Consider the following 18,770-nt stretch of genomic DNA (forward strand, 5'->3'; position numbering starts at 1 on the left):
TTTCAACAAAAATACTGATTTTCATCGCGAATTGACTTCCCATAGTATGAAATAATGTTTGATCTTTCCAGAATGCTCCTGGTTTTCACTAAGATTTAGGCATGTTGGCTGTCCTTTTCAAATTGAGCAGGATGTTCTTTTATCTTCTTTAAACGTGATAAAATACCTGTTAAGGTATCAGTCCTTCCCTGTCTGATTTTTTTTTCCTGTTTTTCAAGTGCCTGGGTTTAAAGGTAAGTGTCATTTTTACCTCTGCACTCTTAGGAGTTCACTGATGCTGCAGAGGTGAAAGCCATACATTATCCACAGGGAATGGTGTTCCAGTTTGCTCTCTTTAGTCAGCTTGGCTGTAACTGTTATTTTACTTTTTGGATGAGAACATTTTCAGGTGGTCTGACAGCCTCAGCACTGGTACTCCTTTTAAAGAAGGCATGAAACTGAAGTGCTTGCAGTGTTTTTTTCTATGAGCTTGTGACAGGAATGAAACCCCTTCAGTGATCAAATGTAGTGTCAGTGGAACTTCTGTGATGCTTTCCTTTACTTGACATCATCAGAAAAAGATAGTGAGAGTACACATATATCAGATTGCACATTCTTGTAGTTGCCTTGTGATTTATGCTGTATTTGAGAGGAGGACCTGTCTTTGCTGTTGGATGTGAGATCTGTGAGAGCTGCTACTGGGTATCTCTACTCATAAGTCAGTTCCCATTTGGAGTTGCTTGTAGTGAAACTCTTTTTGTGGACTATTACTTAAAAAGTAGTACAATTCATTACCTGTGCACTGAGTTCTCTGACATGTATAGGTTTCTAATTCAACTTCCTGTTTTAGTTATTTGGATTGTTTGTTTTCAGAATTCCACTATCAAAACTGACGTAAACTTATGTCCTTATACTCTGATTAAAAAAAATAAGGGATGTTAACATAAGATGGTCAGCATTGCAACACTTAGATTCTTAGCACCTCTTGTGGTAGGGTGTATGGATTTTACAGTTTAAATATAACTGAACTACGTGTCACAAAAAAAGCCATATGTTACTAAGGGAACTCTTCTCAATTTTTGACTTAGCAAACAAGTAAAGAAATTATACCAACAACATGCATCTCTGTGATCTAAAGTACGTGAATATTTCAGTTTCAAGGATCTGCCTGTCTGAAAAGCCAAGTTTCAACAAATGATAGATCTTCTGGTAATTCAGTAGTATCTTGAATTCAATATCATTTAAAATCAATGCAACTTACAGCGAATTTTTGTAGTTTCTATGGTTTAATATCAATGATCATCTCTATTGCACCCTGAGTATGGTATTAAATACTAAAAATCTGGATAATTTCAATGGAATGTTGTGGGGGTTTTTTTCCTAGTCTAGTCCAAATTTTTTTCTGGCTAACTTTAGGACAAAACTTATAACTAAAAACATGTTCTCAAGATGCTGAGTAGTAGTAGTACATATACAAATTCAGTAAGATAATTGAGGAAAAGGAGTTAATAATGATTCTTCCTGACAGAACTTGTAGAATGAATTTATGACACTTGCTTCTGTCTACTACCTTAACATTCTTTTATGTAGTTATTCTTAAATTAGGTATAAAGTTGTTAGAGTACTGTCTTAATTTCATGTGGAATTCAGGTATTTCTGTTTCTATTTTGCTGTGAAATGCCCTGTTCAAATTCAAGTGCCATTATCCTTATTTATCCATTCTTAAGAAAGAATTTTACCACACTTGGTGGATGCTATTTCATGTAGTATAAGAACAGAATATCTGCCTACAGTTGGTACTGAGCTAATAATGTTCAAAGTGTACATTTTAAGTGTTTTACTTGACGACCAGGCTGGAGCAGTCAGTCGACTAAAGTACAACAGTTGATTTTCAACCTAGTTTAATCTGAAAGACATCCTGATTATGTGATGTGCTCTATGTGAAAACCGAAATACGGTTAGTGGAAATTATTTCCTATTTTACATCATGATTTTTTACCTGAACTAAAATCCAAATGGTGTGTTTACTTCAATGAGACATCATCATGTGGCTGCACAGCTATGCAGGCATTTCTGAAATGGCCTAGTGACATAAAATGTTAACTCTACCTGATTTTATTTTCTTCTACTGTCACAGGAAAACCAATAAAATAGATTGTAAATTCCATCCTCTTCTGCCTCTATATCAAACCCTTTGGATGAGACAGGCTTCAGTTTCACTTTACACTGAAAATGGATGGAGTGTCACCATTATCCTTTACACTGAGTCTCTGGGGATAATCAGTGCCATATGACTTATGAATGCTGCACTGTCAGAGGAATTTTCACATTGGTAGGCTAGATCTGTGTTGAGAAATAGTCTGTAAAACCCTTAGGTATCACTGTGGTTTGGAGGGGGATGTGTCCAATTTAGAGGCAAAAGTTTAAGGCCATTGTATGAAGCCTACTGCTTTGTAGGAGAAATGCCAATATTATTGCTTCTTTCTTGCATCGAGAAGTACTGATAGCTGGAAACAACGTGTTCCTTATGAAGAAAAAAAAGTAAAAACTTAGTTTAGGATTTTGAGAATTGTAAAGAAATTATTGTCTTGAACCTTGCCTTGAGAAAGAAGAAGACAAGCACAAGGGAGGAGATCTTACGGAATTCATTAAATTGATGAGAAAACAGGGATAGGGAAAAAGAAGATAAGCAGCTAATTGATAATGTTTTAGTGTTCCTTGTGTGGATGTAGTAAACATGTGCAAAGTCTTTTTGGAGTGAGAATTCGGTGACCTAGTATATAAGAAGGTCAAAATTTCTGTTGAAAATACATAATCACTAAGCCATAGAAAAAGCCAAGTCTTTTGTATGTGATCAGCAGAAGCTGTTTTCCTGGAAGCATTCAGCTGCAGCTAATGAACTGTATTAGGTTAGTATACAGGAGAGTAGGGGCTATGAATATTGGTATATATTAGTGTATACTATATTGAGTATTTCAAAGATTTTTTCAAAACTGTTATTTTCCTGCAAGTTTATCATAGGCTCTTATTGACGTCAGCTTTCAAATATTCGCACCAGAAAATGAGATTTGTCTTGTTTTGGTACATCCAGAGTTATACAAAATTTGTGAACTACTTTCATTCCTTTGCAACTACTGGGTCATAAACTTGGATTAGTTTTATGGGATTTGGTACATGAGTTGACAGATGTGATATATGATGACGCTTTATCTTTTATTGCTTACACATACTAGTTATTTGGAAATGATGGGGGCAGTTCATATTAACCACAAGATGGGATTTCAGTTGCTTACCCAAGTGTCTCTCATTCATTCATTTATTTGCTATCAGTTATAGCAGATATATTGCTTCTTCAAGCCTGTCACACCAATAAATCATTTCAGAGCGTATGCATTTGTACAGTGCCAAAGTGTACCATGAATTTTAAAGGAAATCTTCTATTTTTCTTTTCAATCAGATGAGCAACGTGAAGAGACTACGGCCACGGCTCAGTGCTATTCTTTTTAAGCTTCAGTTTGAAGAGCAGGTGAACAACATCAAACCTGACATCATGGCTGTCAGTGCTGCCTGTGAAGAGATAAAAAAGAGTAAAAGCTTTAGCAAGCTACTGGAACTAGTATTGTTAATGGGAAACTACATGAATGCAGGTTCTCGGAATGCACAGACCTTTGGATATAATCTCAGCTCCCTATGTAAAGTGAGTTTTGAAATGTCCATATACTGCATAAATAGTTTTGATGCTTTTCCTGCAGTTAATTATTTGCTTACTATTTTTTTCCTTATTATTTGCATTAGTTGATAGTTTGAAAAGTACAGTTGATCCATGAACAGTCATCTTAAAACTGGCTTGCATTTAATCACTTTTAAGTGATTTTATTCTGAGGGAATAATAAACCCAGACTAAATAAGGTTGTGTAAGGATCCAATCACTGTGATCATAGTAGTTTTGTAATTTTAACAGGTCTGAGCACTTCTAAGGCATCTATTACATTTTAGTATGTTTTAATACAGTTATGTTTTCTTTTGGACATGAATTTACTCCTTATGTGATTCACTTATGTTGCTCAGTTTCATCAGTTTCTTGCTTCTTCTGCTTTTTCTTAAATTTTCACTCTTTCAACTTTTGTATGAGGTATATACAAGAAAATGTCTATACTTTTCTGGGTGTTAATTTATAATCCATTCTAAAGCTAGTTACCTTTCCCATATTTAGTGTTGTTGTTTTTTTCCTATGCTCCCTGGGAGATTGCTGAATAATCTTCAGAGTGCACATGTAGTTCTTACAAGGAAGGAATTATTTGAAACTTTGTATGTACTCTTTGTCTTCATGTTTCTTTATCTTTTTGCACAAGAGAAAACACAATATGTTAACTTCTACATTCATGAAACTGATCATCTTTATTCTGCCATATTTCAGAAGAATTCTTTCACTGAGTGTTGAATGTGATACCTATGACATAAATATTCATATAGAATAACTTATATTCTTTCCCTAGTCTAAAGTAAGTATTAAGCATGAGTCATCCACCTGAAATTAATACATTGTAGATGAAGTGATTGAGTTAAAAAGACAACTTGCTGAGGAACATATTCAGAAGGAAGATACTAAAGGTTCTTTATTCTTTAGATGCATTTACTTAAGTATGATTTGACAAGAATCTGTCCTATGTCTGGTTATATTCTCTGTATTTTTAATGCACAAGACAAAAATATATTATGAAAAGAATAAGAGCAGGATCAAAAGTAAGAATTTATCTTGGAGAAATAATTTATTAAGATCTAGAATATGAAGATTTTGAAGATAACCATGGAGTACTAGAAATAGGAGAGGGAATTGATGTGTATAGATAATGAAAGTATGGAATGAATGACTGTATTAATTCTTCTACAAAAGAGAACAGCCATGAGTAGTCTCAGGAGATACAATATTGATATGCTAATACTCAATCATTCATTAATTAATGATGTATTAAATTATATGCATGTTTATAACACAGGTTTGTATTTATAGCTAACTATTGTTATGTATCACAGTGTATTACATACACCACAGTGTCACATTGTAGAAGTTTTTTGTGGTGTTATTGAGACATCTTTCAGTGAGATTCCCAATACAATAGAAGTAACATATTTTATAACATTGCATACAGTAAGGTTCCTAGAATATATTTTTGGGTTTTGATATATATGTGTTCCATTTCCTGTTTATTTGGAAAACCATGTTACTAATCCACTTTTCTGGAGGAAAACATGCATGCTCTGGGAGAGTATATCTCAGCACAGTAGCATTTTGATCATTGGAAATAAACAGACTTTTTATAGTTAATTATGAAAAATCAATACCATATTAAGGACTTGGTGCCATGATATTCAGATGGACAAGTCTTTGTGTAATTGTGGCAGCCCTTTTTATACTCCTGTTTACTTTGTGCCTACATGCTTCTATACTTTTCATAATATTTTTTTTTAATGCAGAAATAGTTCTTAAGTAGTGAATTAACACTTTCATATGTGATGCCATTTTCTATTTATAAAAAATGTCTTTGATTTGAAAGAACATCTCATTTGAAAGACTGCAACAGAAGTTTGTCAGTTGTCAATTGTTAGTGTTTTTACTCAAATAGCTGCAAGATTTAAATTGGCCAGGCTTGAAAATAATTTTATATGTATAAAGAGTCTAGAAAGAAAGCTTTACATTTAAGAATTCTTTAAGTCAGCATTTTTAAACAATAACACCTTATGAGCTCTTATTTACTGTATTGAGAATTGATAACAGGAACTTGTGTGTGTTGAACTTCTGTAGCTTCCACTACATAAATATTTTTAGGTTAGAATTAATTTTATACGTAAAGAAGGAAATCATGTCATCAGTGGATACATGCATTATGTATAGTTAGATTTTGTTGATTTAACTTTGATTTTTCTTTTTTGTACTTTCATGTGCTTATTCACAGTTTTGTAAATATCCCCGTATTGTTGAATTAAGTACATTTTAAAAAGAAATATGTATATTGTTTTTGAATATGAACACAAAAATTGTGTGAAATGAAAAAATACTTAGTCCAATCTTTCTAGGGATTTTTAGCAAGGGGGGAAATTAAACAGCCCATTACTGTCTTTAAAAAATGTACTACTCTAATAGTTTCCTCTTTCCTTTCTCAGATGAATAATTACTAATATAAATCAATTATTAAAATGCCAGAAACAAAATTTTTCTCAGTGTTTTTCCATTTCTTTTTTTCCCCCTCTTCAGCTGAAGGACACAAAGTCAGCAGACCAGAAAACAACATTGCTTCATTTTCTTGTGGAAGTGTGTGAAGAAAGCTATCAGGATGTCCTGAACTTTGTTGAGGATTTTCAGCATTTGGATAAAGCTAGTAAAGGTTTGTGTAACTAACTAAAAGTTTTGATTTTGACACATTTCAATGTCTTGTGTATAAGATGATGCTTTTTTTTACTAACAATATTGAAAAAATAGATATTAATAATCAATATCTCAGATCAGTAGTTTAAGCTGCTGTGAATGATCTTGAATTGTTTGGTCCTCTAACACTTACTACAGGACTTCTCATTACAGTTCCTCTAACATATTTTCTAGAACCATTTTCCATACTGGATTTCTTTTAAAAGTTCTTTTCTGTTACCAGATCTTAATTCCAATCTTTGATCTTTTATACAGTAAGTGTATCACTCACCATCTTCTAATTCAGACATGTAGAAAGGCAGTCCTGGCGTCGCTTTATTTTATTTTTTTCTAAACATGGAACAGTTGTATCTTCCCTACATGTATCTTTTTCATGCAACAGTAGCATTGGAAGTCTGTAAAAATGTGTCGTTTCATCATGCAATATAGAATCTGTATAAGCACCAGCTGAGTTTTTTGAAATTAACGTCTTAATTAAAAGTTCCTTTTCCACGTTTTATAAGTTTAAGTAATTTAAACAGGCAAAGCATCTGGGTAGAAATTGATGTTACCTTAACACTGTTATTCTCTGGCAGGAAAAAGTGATTGGATGGGCTCAGTTAAAAATAGTTGATGTCAGTTTGGAAAATATCAAAGTTTATCTATAATGTTTTGTAGAGTGTCACTCTCATACCTCAGTCAGTCCCCCTGCCACAAATTACAATTTTGCAAAAGCTGCCTCTGATAGAGGACTTGAGATAGTGGCCACTTACATAGAGTTCACTTTCTGCTTCTTAAAATTTCCAGTTTTACTTGGTGTAATATAACCCTGAAAATTTTCAATTATTTTTAAATAACTGTCAAATGCTTCAAGCCCTAGCTGTTTGTACTGGTAATAGAAACAGTTTCTGCTGTATATTAATTTGGTGTGTTTGACATTATTTTCAGTGTTAACTGGTCACTGATTTTTTTTTTAATCACTAATATGTTATTGTGGTTGAGTTTATTTTTATCCTTAATAGAAGGTGGTATTTCAGTGTAGACAGTTGTCTTATATGACACTGCTGACTGTTTTCTGGAAAATTTCTGAGATCTAGATCACTGGCCATTCAAAGAGTAGCCAGTAAAATTATCAGTTAGCCCTGGCTTTTTGTTCTGTTCTAGGCATCTGGTAATAACTAGCAGTCTTTGATCTCACTCAGTATGAGGTAGGATGGAAATCAATGATCATGTTTTCAAGTTCATATATTGAATTTACTACAGCGTATTCTGAGATGCATTTTGCATTTCACTTTTCCTGTGTGAAGAAGACAAAAGCTTAGGATATCTTTAACAGATTAGGGTATCAGTGTGTTTGTTTATATTAGTTTCCCTCCCTGCAAAACTCCATTCTGTTTTTCAAAGACTCCTGCTGCACTGGAATTTTGGAAAACTGAGCAGATCACAAAAAACTGTAACTCATGGAGTTTTCATAAACCTTTTAGTACTTCTGCAAAAGTACATTTTTATGAAGCAAGTTAATTTAATATGCACCAACTTCTGTACATTAAATTTTTAATTAAATGGCTATTTTTGCTTGAGCTTAGCCGAAGGTCAGTTATAAAGAAAGTCTGTGAATCTGTTCAGTCACATCCACTGTAATGGTCTCATGTATTACTGATATGCTGATGAAGTCTAACAAGTTGACCAAGAGAGCTGGAAAATCATAGCAGATATTACAAGCCATCATTATGGGTGCTAGGAGCAGTGATAGAGGGGAAGTAATCAAAAATCTTTTCTATAGTCAGATATCTGTATTCCAGAAAAAAAACCCCAACAATTTGTGGTAGAACAGAGCTTTGGTACTGAGGGCTTAGAGAATTTCCTCCATTCTAAGATAGTGTAATTGAGGGTTTAGTAGAAATAATCCATCCTGATTTGCATTCCTGGGAGGCAATTTACACTTCCAGTAAATTTGGAAAACCAATGGATCCAAATGTTATGTCTAAGCGTTACAGGCTGCTGATGGCCCAGAAGGGAGGAAGTCAGCCTTGGTTTTTCCTGGCATCCAATAGAAAGGTTCTATTCACACATATGCTGCTTCGTTCCTCAAAGTTGTTGGGTGAAGAGACAACATTGCTCTTTTCTGCTTTTCTGTCATATTAATACATTGTTCAATTTCCCCCTGAACCATAGAGGTAGTATTTTGTTCCAGTAATTGTTTTTAAATCCTCTTCTGCAGCTTTTGTTCTGGCAAAGGTTAGGGCCTTATACAGGTGGCAGAATTTAATTCCCTTCATGGTTTTACTGAACTTTGTTTTTTGAAGCAATTCTTAAAAATATTTTCCAATAATAAATCAGTGAAGTTGGATAAGAATATTCTATTCTCCTATACCTTTGTTGCAAGCTGTTTTTTATTGAGCTGGTTTTATTACCTGTCTGCATATTCATGTCTTCAGATACCATAACTTCACATTTTTATCTGGCATAAAAGAATTATTTGCAGCTATTCTTTAAATTATAAATCAAAATTATTGTGGTAGAAAGATGTGTAAATGCCATTTGAACAATATTAACAGAAAACTTGAAGCTGCACATATATTTTTACATAAAAATGGAACTATACTGTGCACTTGTTAGTTTTGACTTGATCATCTTCGAGTAATTGTTGAGTCTTCCACAGGTTTCTCAAAACAAGTGTCTTAAAGGATGCTTTTTTGTAGAATTCTTCCTTGGCATGACTGTCATTGTATCAGCCAGCCTATTTGTAGCATGCCTTGGATTTTTTTGGTTTATGCTTGCTCATTCTTAAAACTTCTCTTTCAAGTTATTTCTTATTCAAAATGGTGAACATTAGAACATTACAATGTTCAGCACCTCGTTTACTTTTTATACTTTCCAGAAGAAACATTCATGCTTCTTTAATTTCATTAAACATTGTCCAGTGATCATACAGTGTTAAAATGGCTTGTAAGACTTCAAGGGCAGTGTCAAGTGACTGCACCAAGTTAATGTATTTTATAAATTATTAAATATTCACAGTATGTAAATAATTGTTGCAGGAAAAATATTTTTTAAAATCTAATTTTGAGAGGCAAACAGTAAGGGACATATGACCTGTGCAATTGAAGTTTGCTTCAGGGTATTTAAGGTATTTAATTTGTGGTTTTGGTTTCTTTCCATTGTATGCTAAAGTTTGAGTTTTTACTTCTGTAATACTAGAAGTAGATTTAATTCACTGTTACAGTACATGAATTAAAGATACCTTTTTACTTTGAAGTGTAACAAATCCTGTTTTTTAAGTGCTCTTAGATCAGCAGGAGGAACTTTCATTGCAGCTAATGAGCTTACAGATATGACAGTTCCTGAAGATTTCTATAATTAAAGCTGTCCTTTCTTTTAAACGTAATTAAAAACTTCCCTGCTTTTCTGTTAGTATTTCACACAAGAAATATTTTGGTAATTCAGTACAATTTACTAATTCTTATTTTATGGTATTATGAAGTTTTATATTGCATTTATGCAGGCTGCAGTTTTACTTGATTGACTCTAATTTAGTCAGACCTTACAGGTAACAGTGTATTGAGTCTTTCATATTGTACTAACACTGTAAAGCTGCAGATTTTCCTTTCTCCAAAAGACATTAACTCGTCACAGCTTTACAAGTAACATATCCATTTTCTCTTTTTTGAAACTTTTTTTTTAATAGACAATTAATTTCACTTCACAATTAAAAAAGCTAGAAGCCAAATTGAAAATGTGAAGTTTAAACTATATCAATGAAAAATAGGGCACCTCCACCTATAAAACTTAAAGACATTAGGGCAGCATGAGAGAAAAATAGTAATATATATGTCGTAAGAATTCTATACATCATAAGGAAAAGTTGTTTTTCTTATTAGAGAATTTCTAAGGTAATGATAAGTTTCTCAGTACTATTAAATAATATATTTATTCTATGCATTTCTTGGGTTTTGATTTGGGTCACAAATTCACAGGCTCTTGTTTTCAGGCCATCAGGGTTATATACTCTGTAGGGAAAAAATGTGGATATCTGCTGAAATACAAAAATATTGACTGGGTTACGCAGAAATCGATTGCAAGAAGTACCTTAAAATGGTGGAAAAGGCAATTAAAAAAGCTGAATGCATTGTGCAGTTGTATGGGCCTTTAAAGGTGAGAAAGCTTAATTTTAATGAGTAGGAAGGTGCTGAAGTTGCATTTAGATGTACTTGTAGACTTGTGTATCTTTCTACCTATATACCTCAGGGAGTTTGATTTTAGAGTGACAGTATTGGATAGAAGATTGATAAATGTGGCCACTTTTAAACTTTTATTTTTAACTCTACTAGACTGATATTCATTGCCATTCCATGCTAATAGTACATTTGGAACCATTATTAACCACTCTCACTGCATATTCAAAACAGTTGGATATTAACAATCTTACCCTAAATTATCTGCAAGTATACAACACACTGCAGTCAGCTGAGCACATTGTGGTCCCCGAGGAAGCAGGTGGTGAGGCTCAAGAATTCCTCAGCAAGGGAAGCTGCCACTGATGCAAGGGTCTTCTTTGTGCACCCTCCTCTGAATTTAATTTCTTCTGTTATAAGATGGTTTTGTCTCTTGACAGATCATGGTCCACCACTGTACCAGATCACTGTGTGCTGCGTAACACTGGGGGACCTTGGTCCCTGTGCTGAGGGCTGGTGCCACATCCTGTTGTTTGGCCATTTTTCCCTGCTTGCCTTAGCAGCTGCTTCTTTCTTTCAGTAGCAGCTCAGGGATGAATAGCTGACAATCAGTGAATTGTCATTCAGGTGTTTCTGTTTTCAGCTGTTTCCCATATTAACAATTTCTGAGCTTAAACTGACCATTAAAAAAAAAGATGTGGTGTCAGACTGCATTTCTCCCAGGAGGCTTTTGAAGTTTATAACAAGTTCAGCAGGCCAGGGTTCTTGTGGAGGTAGTATAGGGCATAGTTGCTGTAAGATCTGAGGCCTAATACTACTGGTGATAGTGCTGGTGAACTGGGCACACAAATGCTTCCACATTGTTTACCAGTTACACTACACTGGCATGCTCGTATTTGAATTAAAAACAGGAGACTAAAATCCTGCTTAGGTGTTTTTTTCATGTGTGAAACTAACATCTACTCTGGCTACAGAAGGGAAAGTCTGAGTGCTAAAGAGCCAGTGGCATTGTCAGAGCTTTGGGAAAAAAAAAGATCTCAAAAAGAGTGTTGTATGCACCTTAGGCACACACACACAAAGAAGAAAGGGGAGAGAAAAGGCAAGAAAGCCAGAAAGTGGCTGTAGAGACAAGGGAAGTCATTATTTTTTGAAAAAAAAGTATAATTTTTTATATTTCCAGTGCCGTGTGACACTGAGTACATCCAAGTAGATCTTTTGCTACTTTTAATGGATATTTCAGACCTTTGCTGGTGTTTACAGAAACACTCAATACTCTTCCTCTGCAGTATTTCTTTGTTAGTTGCTCTTAATCCACCTGAAAACATGGGTGAGGGTTTTTTTTATGTTTTGTCATTTAAGTTTTCTTTTCAATGCCGCATTTATAATATGATGACAATTTTGGAGAATTATTCAGTAAACTCAGTCAGTCCAGTGTGATTTTCACTTGGCAAAACTAATAGTACGTTTCCAGAATATTTTTAAATAATATGGTATAATTTTTTGTATCAGGCTGGAGGTCAGTTTGTCACTGTCACTCTCTTGGAATAAGGGGGCTATAATAGCACAAGGGAAGCAAAATACTGGTAGACAAGAGGATGAAAATCATGATTAGGAGATGGCAACGTCCAAGCAAATTGTCATAGAATGTGGGCATGATGTCTGAAATACTGACTGATGCAAAAAGTAGCAAAAGGTTTGCAGCAATAAAAATGAGAGAACATGCAAGTATTGCTTCACTTTGGGGAATTATTTCTGCTATTTAAGATTAAACAGGTATAGTTTCAAAGCTAGATTAAATATTGTTTTATTTTTAAGCAAGAATAATGGTCTGGGAATGGGAGTGAAAATTCTTCATAGAAATTTTTTGAAAGAAAAAAAATCAGAGTACTGTATTCTCATACTGTAAATACCAGTTTCATATTCTGCATCCTGAGATAATTGAGATGAAACTAGAAGTTTAGTAAGTACATTTTTTATCAAGTTTTTCTGTGGCTATAGTAATGTTTTGCTACTACAGAATATTTAAGAATCCAAAAAAATAATGTAAGAGCAATTTCATGTCTCTTTATCTGACTTTAGTGATATAAAGATTTATAAGGGAAAGCATAATCCAACACAGAGAGAGGTTAATGAGAGTAGCATAAAATAAAAATGAATTTATTGGTAGCTTTTAATTTATTTTTTTCAATCCCATAAAATATCTGTTCACTTTAGTAAAGCACTTGATATTATGTACAATGAGAGAATATTCATTAGAATAAAAATTACAAGAAATAAAATACTGTCTTAAAAGGAACATGGTTTAAAAAAAAATTGTGATATTGCACCAATGAGCATGTCTAACACAGGGTTAGATAGTTTGCCAGATGGAAGGAGAATCAGGTTGTCATCACTGAGTGATCCTGAGGAAGCAGAATAAAAGAAATGAAAATCAATAACATGAAGTACAAGATCATGCATTTTGATACTGTAATAAGGGCTTTGGTCAAAAAAAAAGGAGGATATTTTATTGTAAGTTAATCAGATAAGGTATTCCCAGAATAACTGGAGAAATTGTAATGCAAGAATTAAAGGGCTGGTGAGTCATCACCTGAAACACTGCAGAAATATTTGAAAACAGAAGCAGGTGAAGAGGTTTCTGGTAAAATTGTGATATTAGAAAACCAGATTCAGAAGCCCTAAGAACGAAGTTGTTTTAACCATGAAAAACAGATGGTGGGAAATCTAATTATTGCTTACAAAAATAGCAGGAGCCATTCTGGAAGAAGACTGTGAGAGCTTAGGGGGTAGGAGCAGGTGTAAGTAGGAGATTGTTTAGCCACACATGCATTGTATTCAGCAAATAATTTGGCTTTGTGGGCTCACTGACATTCAGAACCCCAGGGTTTGACTTTGTTTTTTAACTAGCATTTCAGTTGTGTATTTCAGTTTGGTTTGGGTTTATTTCTGAATCCTTCCAGCATTAGGGGTTAAAGTTAAGGAGGTTTTTTTTTCATTTTCTGCCATTCTTCTATGTCCCTTCAGATTTTATACCATGGCTTTCAGAGTCACACAAGAAAAGATTGGCAATTATTTTATATGATCTTTTTTTGGAAGAGCTGCTTATATTTACAGATTTTTTTTTTAATGTTTTCACTAAATTGAAATCTGCAAAGACAATAGACCAAACTTAATAGCAGCATATTGTGAACTAGCCTTTATTGGAGGCTACCATCAGAAATATAGTCTTAAAGGAAAATATATCTAATAGTTATACGCTGCTGAAATCAAAGGCATGGTGAAATCTTAAGTTCAAGAACAACCTAAGATCATGACAGAGGAAAAAAACCTCTTCAGGACAAAATAGAGATATAAAGATTCTTGATCAAACATGTAAATGTTCAATGTCAAAAAACCTGAAGAACTAGAGTGAAAAACTGGCTTTGCTGGAAGCAAGGGCTTGCAAATCTCTTGTACAGAATGTGTTAATCAGCTCTAGGCACTGAGTTATTTTGCTGAGTTTCTCATCTGGGTAAAAGAGTATAGCTGTTACTCAGCTGCTACCTGCAACTGGTGTAGAGGATTTTTTGGTGTGTTGGGCTTTTGTAAGGTTTTTAAATTGGTGTTCCTTGCCAGCACTCATAATTTTGACATTATGTACTATATGTACTATGTGTGTGTGTCACATTAATTTATACTGTGAACTCTCTATGCAAGATAAACGGTCTTGTGAAGAGTCCAAGCAATAGTTAGATTAGGCACAAGTTGTTGTATTCTGTGTTTCTTGGCATCAATGACGTAAAATGGTGTGTGCCTAACCCTCAGATGCTTCTCATGACAGCAGAAGTATGACTTTCTGTTAAAATCAGGTTTGTTTCTGGGGCTGGTGAAGACTGAAACATGTCTTAGTCAACATTGTCAGCTTCTAATTTTAGCTGTGCTCCCCAAACAAAACAATTTTTTAACTACTGAAGCCAACTGACCTAACTGGTGGTGATTTTGGCTTACCAATTGCTGAGTCAAAACGTGCAAGTCTAAGATACAATTGAAAAACTATTTTTTAAGTAACCAGAGGCTTTTAAAAATGGTGATTATAAAGCAATTTGTCACATTGCAATGGATGATTTTATAGCTGTCTTAACCTTTCTGCTGTGAATGGGATTGTAGTTGCTATGCAGCATTTTACTGTCGTAATTTGGGGATTCTGTCAGGCTTTTTTCAGAGAAGGATGTGTTTATTCTATGTATTTTATATTTTCTCTCACATAACTATTTGGTGGATGAAATTAGGTATCCACTACACGGTGTAGTAACATCATAGGGATACAGACTTTCTCCAAGTTCTCCAAGGAGTTTTTTTTTAAGATGAAGATGAAGGTAACTATACCTTTAAGATATTTACACTATATTATGAATGAAATAAAGCATTAAAAAGAAAAAAAAAAAAGTCTTTGGACTAGAATCACAGTGTGTTCTTACGTCTTTACATATTGCTCCTATGAAACTTGAATAAATGCTAAGTTGCCTTCATAAATAATTGAAAATAAGTTTTCACCGATGGCAATAATATAGATCTAAGAAAGAACACATGTTAATTATCCTAAGATTACTCTGGTCACCTTGATATTTCAATCAACTATTTACAGATAAAACATTCAACTTTACATGCATTGCTTCAAATAGATGAAAGTTGTATCTCTCTTTTCCTGGCAAAGAAAATTTACACTTTTTCTTCATCCTTCTATAAATCCCTCATGTTTCAGCTCCACTCCTTTCTTTTTCCTAAGTCCCTGTGTTTCTCTGTGTTTCTCTGTGTTCTCTGTTTCTCAAATGCTTGGCGAGCACTTTTGCTCCAACAAATGCTGTTGTGTTTTTTACCATACATAGTGCTTTTAAACTAGGGAACTGAGATTTAGGTTTTATGCATAGGTGTTTAATAGCCCAATTTTCTGTGTTTGAGAATCTTATTTTCTTTATGGTCGTTCATAAAAATATTTGTATTTTCTGTTTTAACAGAATGAGATGGAGAAAAGCTTTGTGGTTTCTTAGAATATCTTGAAAACTTGTCCTTTGGTTAATCAGAGGAGACAGACTGGCATATGTATATCTCAGGTTCCCTTAAACAGAGTGTTAATTGGAATGCAAAACCTTGGGCATAAAACCAGATGAAAATACAGCATTCAAACAGCATACATCTAGTGAGAATAAGGAGTCTGTGTAAGAGGAGAGAGCTGAACACTGTAGAGCGACCTCCTCATCTTGCATTGTTATTTGTTCAGTGTGCTTTTATTTCAGAATTAACAATGTAGCTGACTTGGGTAAGGTTTTAACTCTTGCATTTTGGAAACAATGGTTTTTATTTAGTGTGTTAACAGAATGTATGTTCTGTATTTTAGTCTCAGCAGAAAACCTGGAGAAGAGCCTCAAGCATATGGAGAGGCAGCTTCAACAGCTTGAGAAGGATTTGCAGACTTTTCCAGTTCCTGAAGATAAGCACGATAAGTTTGTAGCAAAAATGTCAATATCCTTTGAGGCACTCTGCAAATCAAAAATCCCTAAGTAATTTTACTGCATTGCTTTAAATTTTAAATTTATTTGCATAACTTCTGTCTAGTTTGTACCATGTATTTTTGAAAAATATGACTTTTTTTTCCTCTCAAAAGCGACATACATGAATAGTCCAATTAAAGGATTCCCCTGAAGTGGAATGAATGAGGGAAAATGCTTACTGTCAGTATATGAGTTTCTTAACTTAGTAAAGAGAAGTTAAAATAGGAATATTGAGCACTCTAGTGTTACATGGTATTTTTATGTCAGAGTCTCTTAGAAAAATATGTCTGTCACCCTGTGTCTCTTTGTTTTTTAGTGTATGCATTACCATTGTGAATGTTTTTGTACATGCAACCACAGAACCAGAAAATTTCTGTTATTTCAGAAATGAGATTCATAGCTCATGAAAACTGTTTTCTGGTGTTATTTTTGCCAAAATTCTTTTTCTCACTATTTGATCCAAATCATGCAGCCAACTTCACTGCCTGTCTTTCATAAGAATACCTTGTGACATCAAGATAATTAATTAAACTTGGAAAAAAAATTCTTTTGCTTAAACCTCTCTAGCAAATGTTGGCCATATATGCTTGGCACCAAGACTAATCTGGAAGCAGAAATATGAGCAGACAGGTTGAAATTTGCTCTGCAGGCATGGTTAGGTTGTTGCCTAGCTGGAAGACTGCTTTGTTATGTACAAAGGCTGGAGGACTCTGGGCATAATCGTCTTTATTCATCTCATCCTATCACACAAGCCTTGGCAAATGACCCCGAGGCCAGGTGGATGCACTTGCTCTTCCTGTGTGAGGGCCAGTTCTGTCTTTGTTAGATGCACTGCAACCCAAGTGTTTGCAACTTAGCTTCAGGCCTTCTGTGGCTGCTGTGGGTTATCTTAACCTTCCAGCGTCATTACTAATATTTTGTAAGGTTGGATATTTTGTTGTTGAGTTTGTTCTGTTTAATGTTGGTGGTGATGCCTTTTCTTCCCAGCTCAATGTGGTTTTGGGAGATACGTTGCAGCCCACCAGCATGGTGTCTCTACAGTATGAAACATCAGTTTGATCCTGAAGAAACTGACAGCATGATAGGAGAACTAGGAGATGGGTCCTGAAGGCAAGAGATAAAATTTTGCTAGGAAGTTAGAGGAAAATATATCCATGAGACCTTTTGGAGAATATTGCTAGGACTTAAAAAGTCTGTACTTTGTTTGGAAAATTATATGTAGTCTAACAAGTTAGGAATGGGAAGCACTTGATAAAATATCTAAGCTATGAAAAAGATAGGCCCTTCTTTATCTGTTAAAATATAATAGACTATTTCAGTTGGAAAGGACCTACAACAATCATCTAATCTGAAATAGTCATGATGCAGGCTCTTCAAATATCTTCTAACTTTTTAAATTTTTTTTCTAATGACTAAATTTTGAAGGAATAGTTAGTATACAGCTTTCCTTGGATATGTAGTTGTAAAAAAAGATAAGAATTAAATTAGCAAAATTCAGTTGAGAATGAGTGAATCCTCCCAAAAATCTAAGGAGAGCAAAAGAAAAGTGGATAAATAAAGATGTAGTTTATGTACATTATATGCTGATACCAAACATCTAATATCCAAAAATAATTATGTAGGATGCCTCATTTCCCTTTGTGTTACAAACATTTTGGGCATTTATGAAACTTCTTGGCAGAAGTGAGTGGAATACTGTGATAAAAAGTTATCAGTTGTATTTAAGACAGAGTAAGCAGGTAGACCTTGTTGATAAGAAGCATAAACTTTTTCCAGGATTGAAATTCCCTCCCTATATATGAACACCATTGGAGCAGATTACTGGTTGCTTAAAAAGGATGGTGATCATCTTAGGAAATGCAAAGGAGGATCTACAATTCTCTTTTTCAGGCATCTCAAAATCTCTAATTCTGCTAAAGAAGATGAGGATTATCAATGTCTGTCAAGAAGATAAGTCATAGCCATAAAGTTAAATTTGTTCTTTGCATCAGTTTTCTCTAGGGAGAATTTCAGTTCACCCTACTGTGTAATATTTGAGATGGAAGGATGATGTTAAATAAAGGAATCAGTAGAATTCTTTTTCTTAATATAAAATAAGTAGCAATAAATCCCCAGGAGTAAACAGTGGTCACAAAACACTTGAACAAAATTCAAAATTAACTCAAATATAAATAATATATTATTATTGTTATATAAATTATATATTTATATATTTATATTATTATATAAATTATATATTATATATTTATATTATTATATAAATAATATATTATATATTATTATTATATAAATTATATAAATAAGTCCAAACTTAATGGACTACAGACTCTTACATGACCTTAGCTAGCTGGAGGCAGAAACTTCCTCATGCAACTGAGGATTTGTAGAATAATTTGGGTTGGAAGGAATCTCAAGGATCATCTGGTTTGCACCTCTCTGCTGTGGCAGAACACCTTTCACTAGATCAGGTCAAAGCTGAAAAGAAGCCCACAAGTTTTTTAGAAGGGCTGCGAGGATGATCTTCAAGTCAGGCTTTGCTACCAAGAAAACTGATGAAGACTAAATATGAAATGGACATGTATTAACTGGAAGTAAAATGTGATGGAAGAGAGTAATTGTGTATTTTGTAAGGAGAAACCATCCTTTGCAGGTCTGTTGCAGCATGCAGATAAAGGTAAGAAGTCA

General features: G+C 34.0%; 1 protein-coding gene across 1 annotated transcript in view; it reads left to right on the forward strand.

Moving 5' to 3' along the window:
• Positions 1-18,770, forward strand: part of DIAPH3 (diaphanous related formin 3) — a 202,475-nt gene that overhangs the window by 100,728 nt on the left and 82,977 nt on the right. Inside the window, exons 20-22 of the mRNA XM_058045211.1 lie at positions 3,437-3,676; positions 6,233-6,362; positions 15,932-16,056. Coding sequence (XP_057901194.1) covers positions 3,437-3,676; positions 6,233-6,362; positions 15,932-16,056 — 495 coding nt within the window. The remainder of the gene's footprint in view (positions 1-3,436; positions 3,677-6,232; positions 6,363-15,931; positions 16,057-18,770) is intronic.

Source organism: Melospiza georgiana, chromosome 2 (assembly GCF_028018845.1).
Source record: "Melospiza georgiana isolate bMelGeo1 chromosome 2, bMelGeo1.pri, whole genome shotgun sequence".
Taxonomy (NCBI): Eukaryota; Metazoa; Chordata; class Aves; order Passeriformes; family Passerellidae; genus Melospiza; species Melospiza georgiana.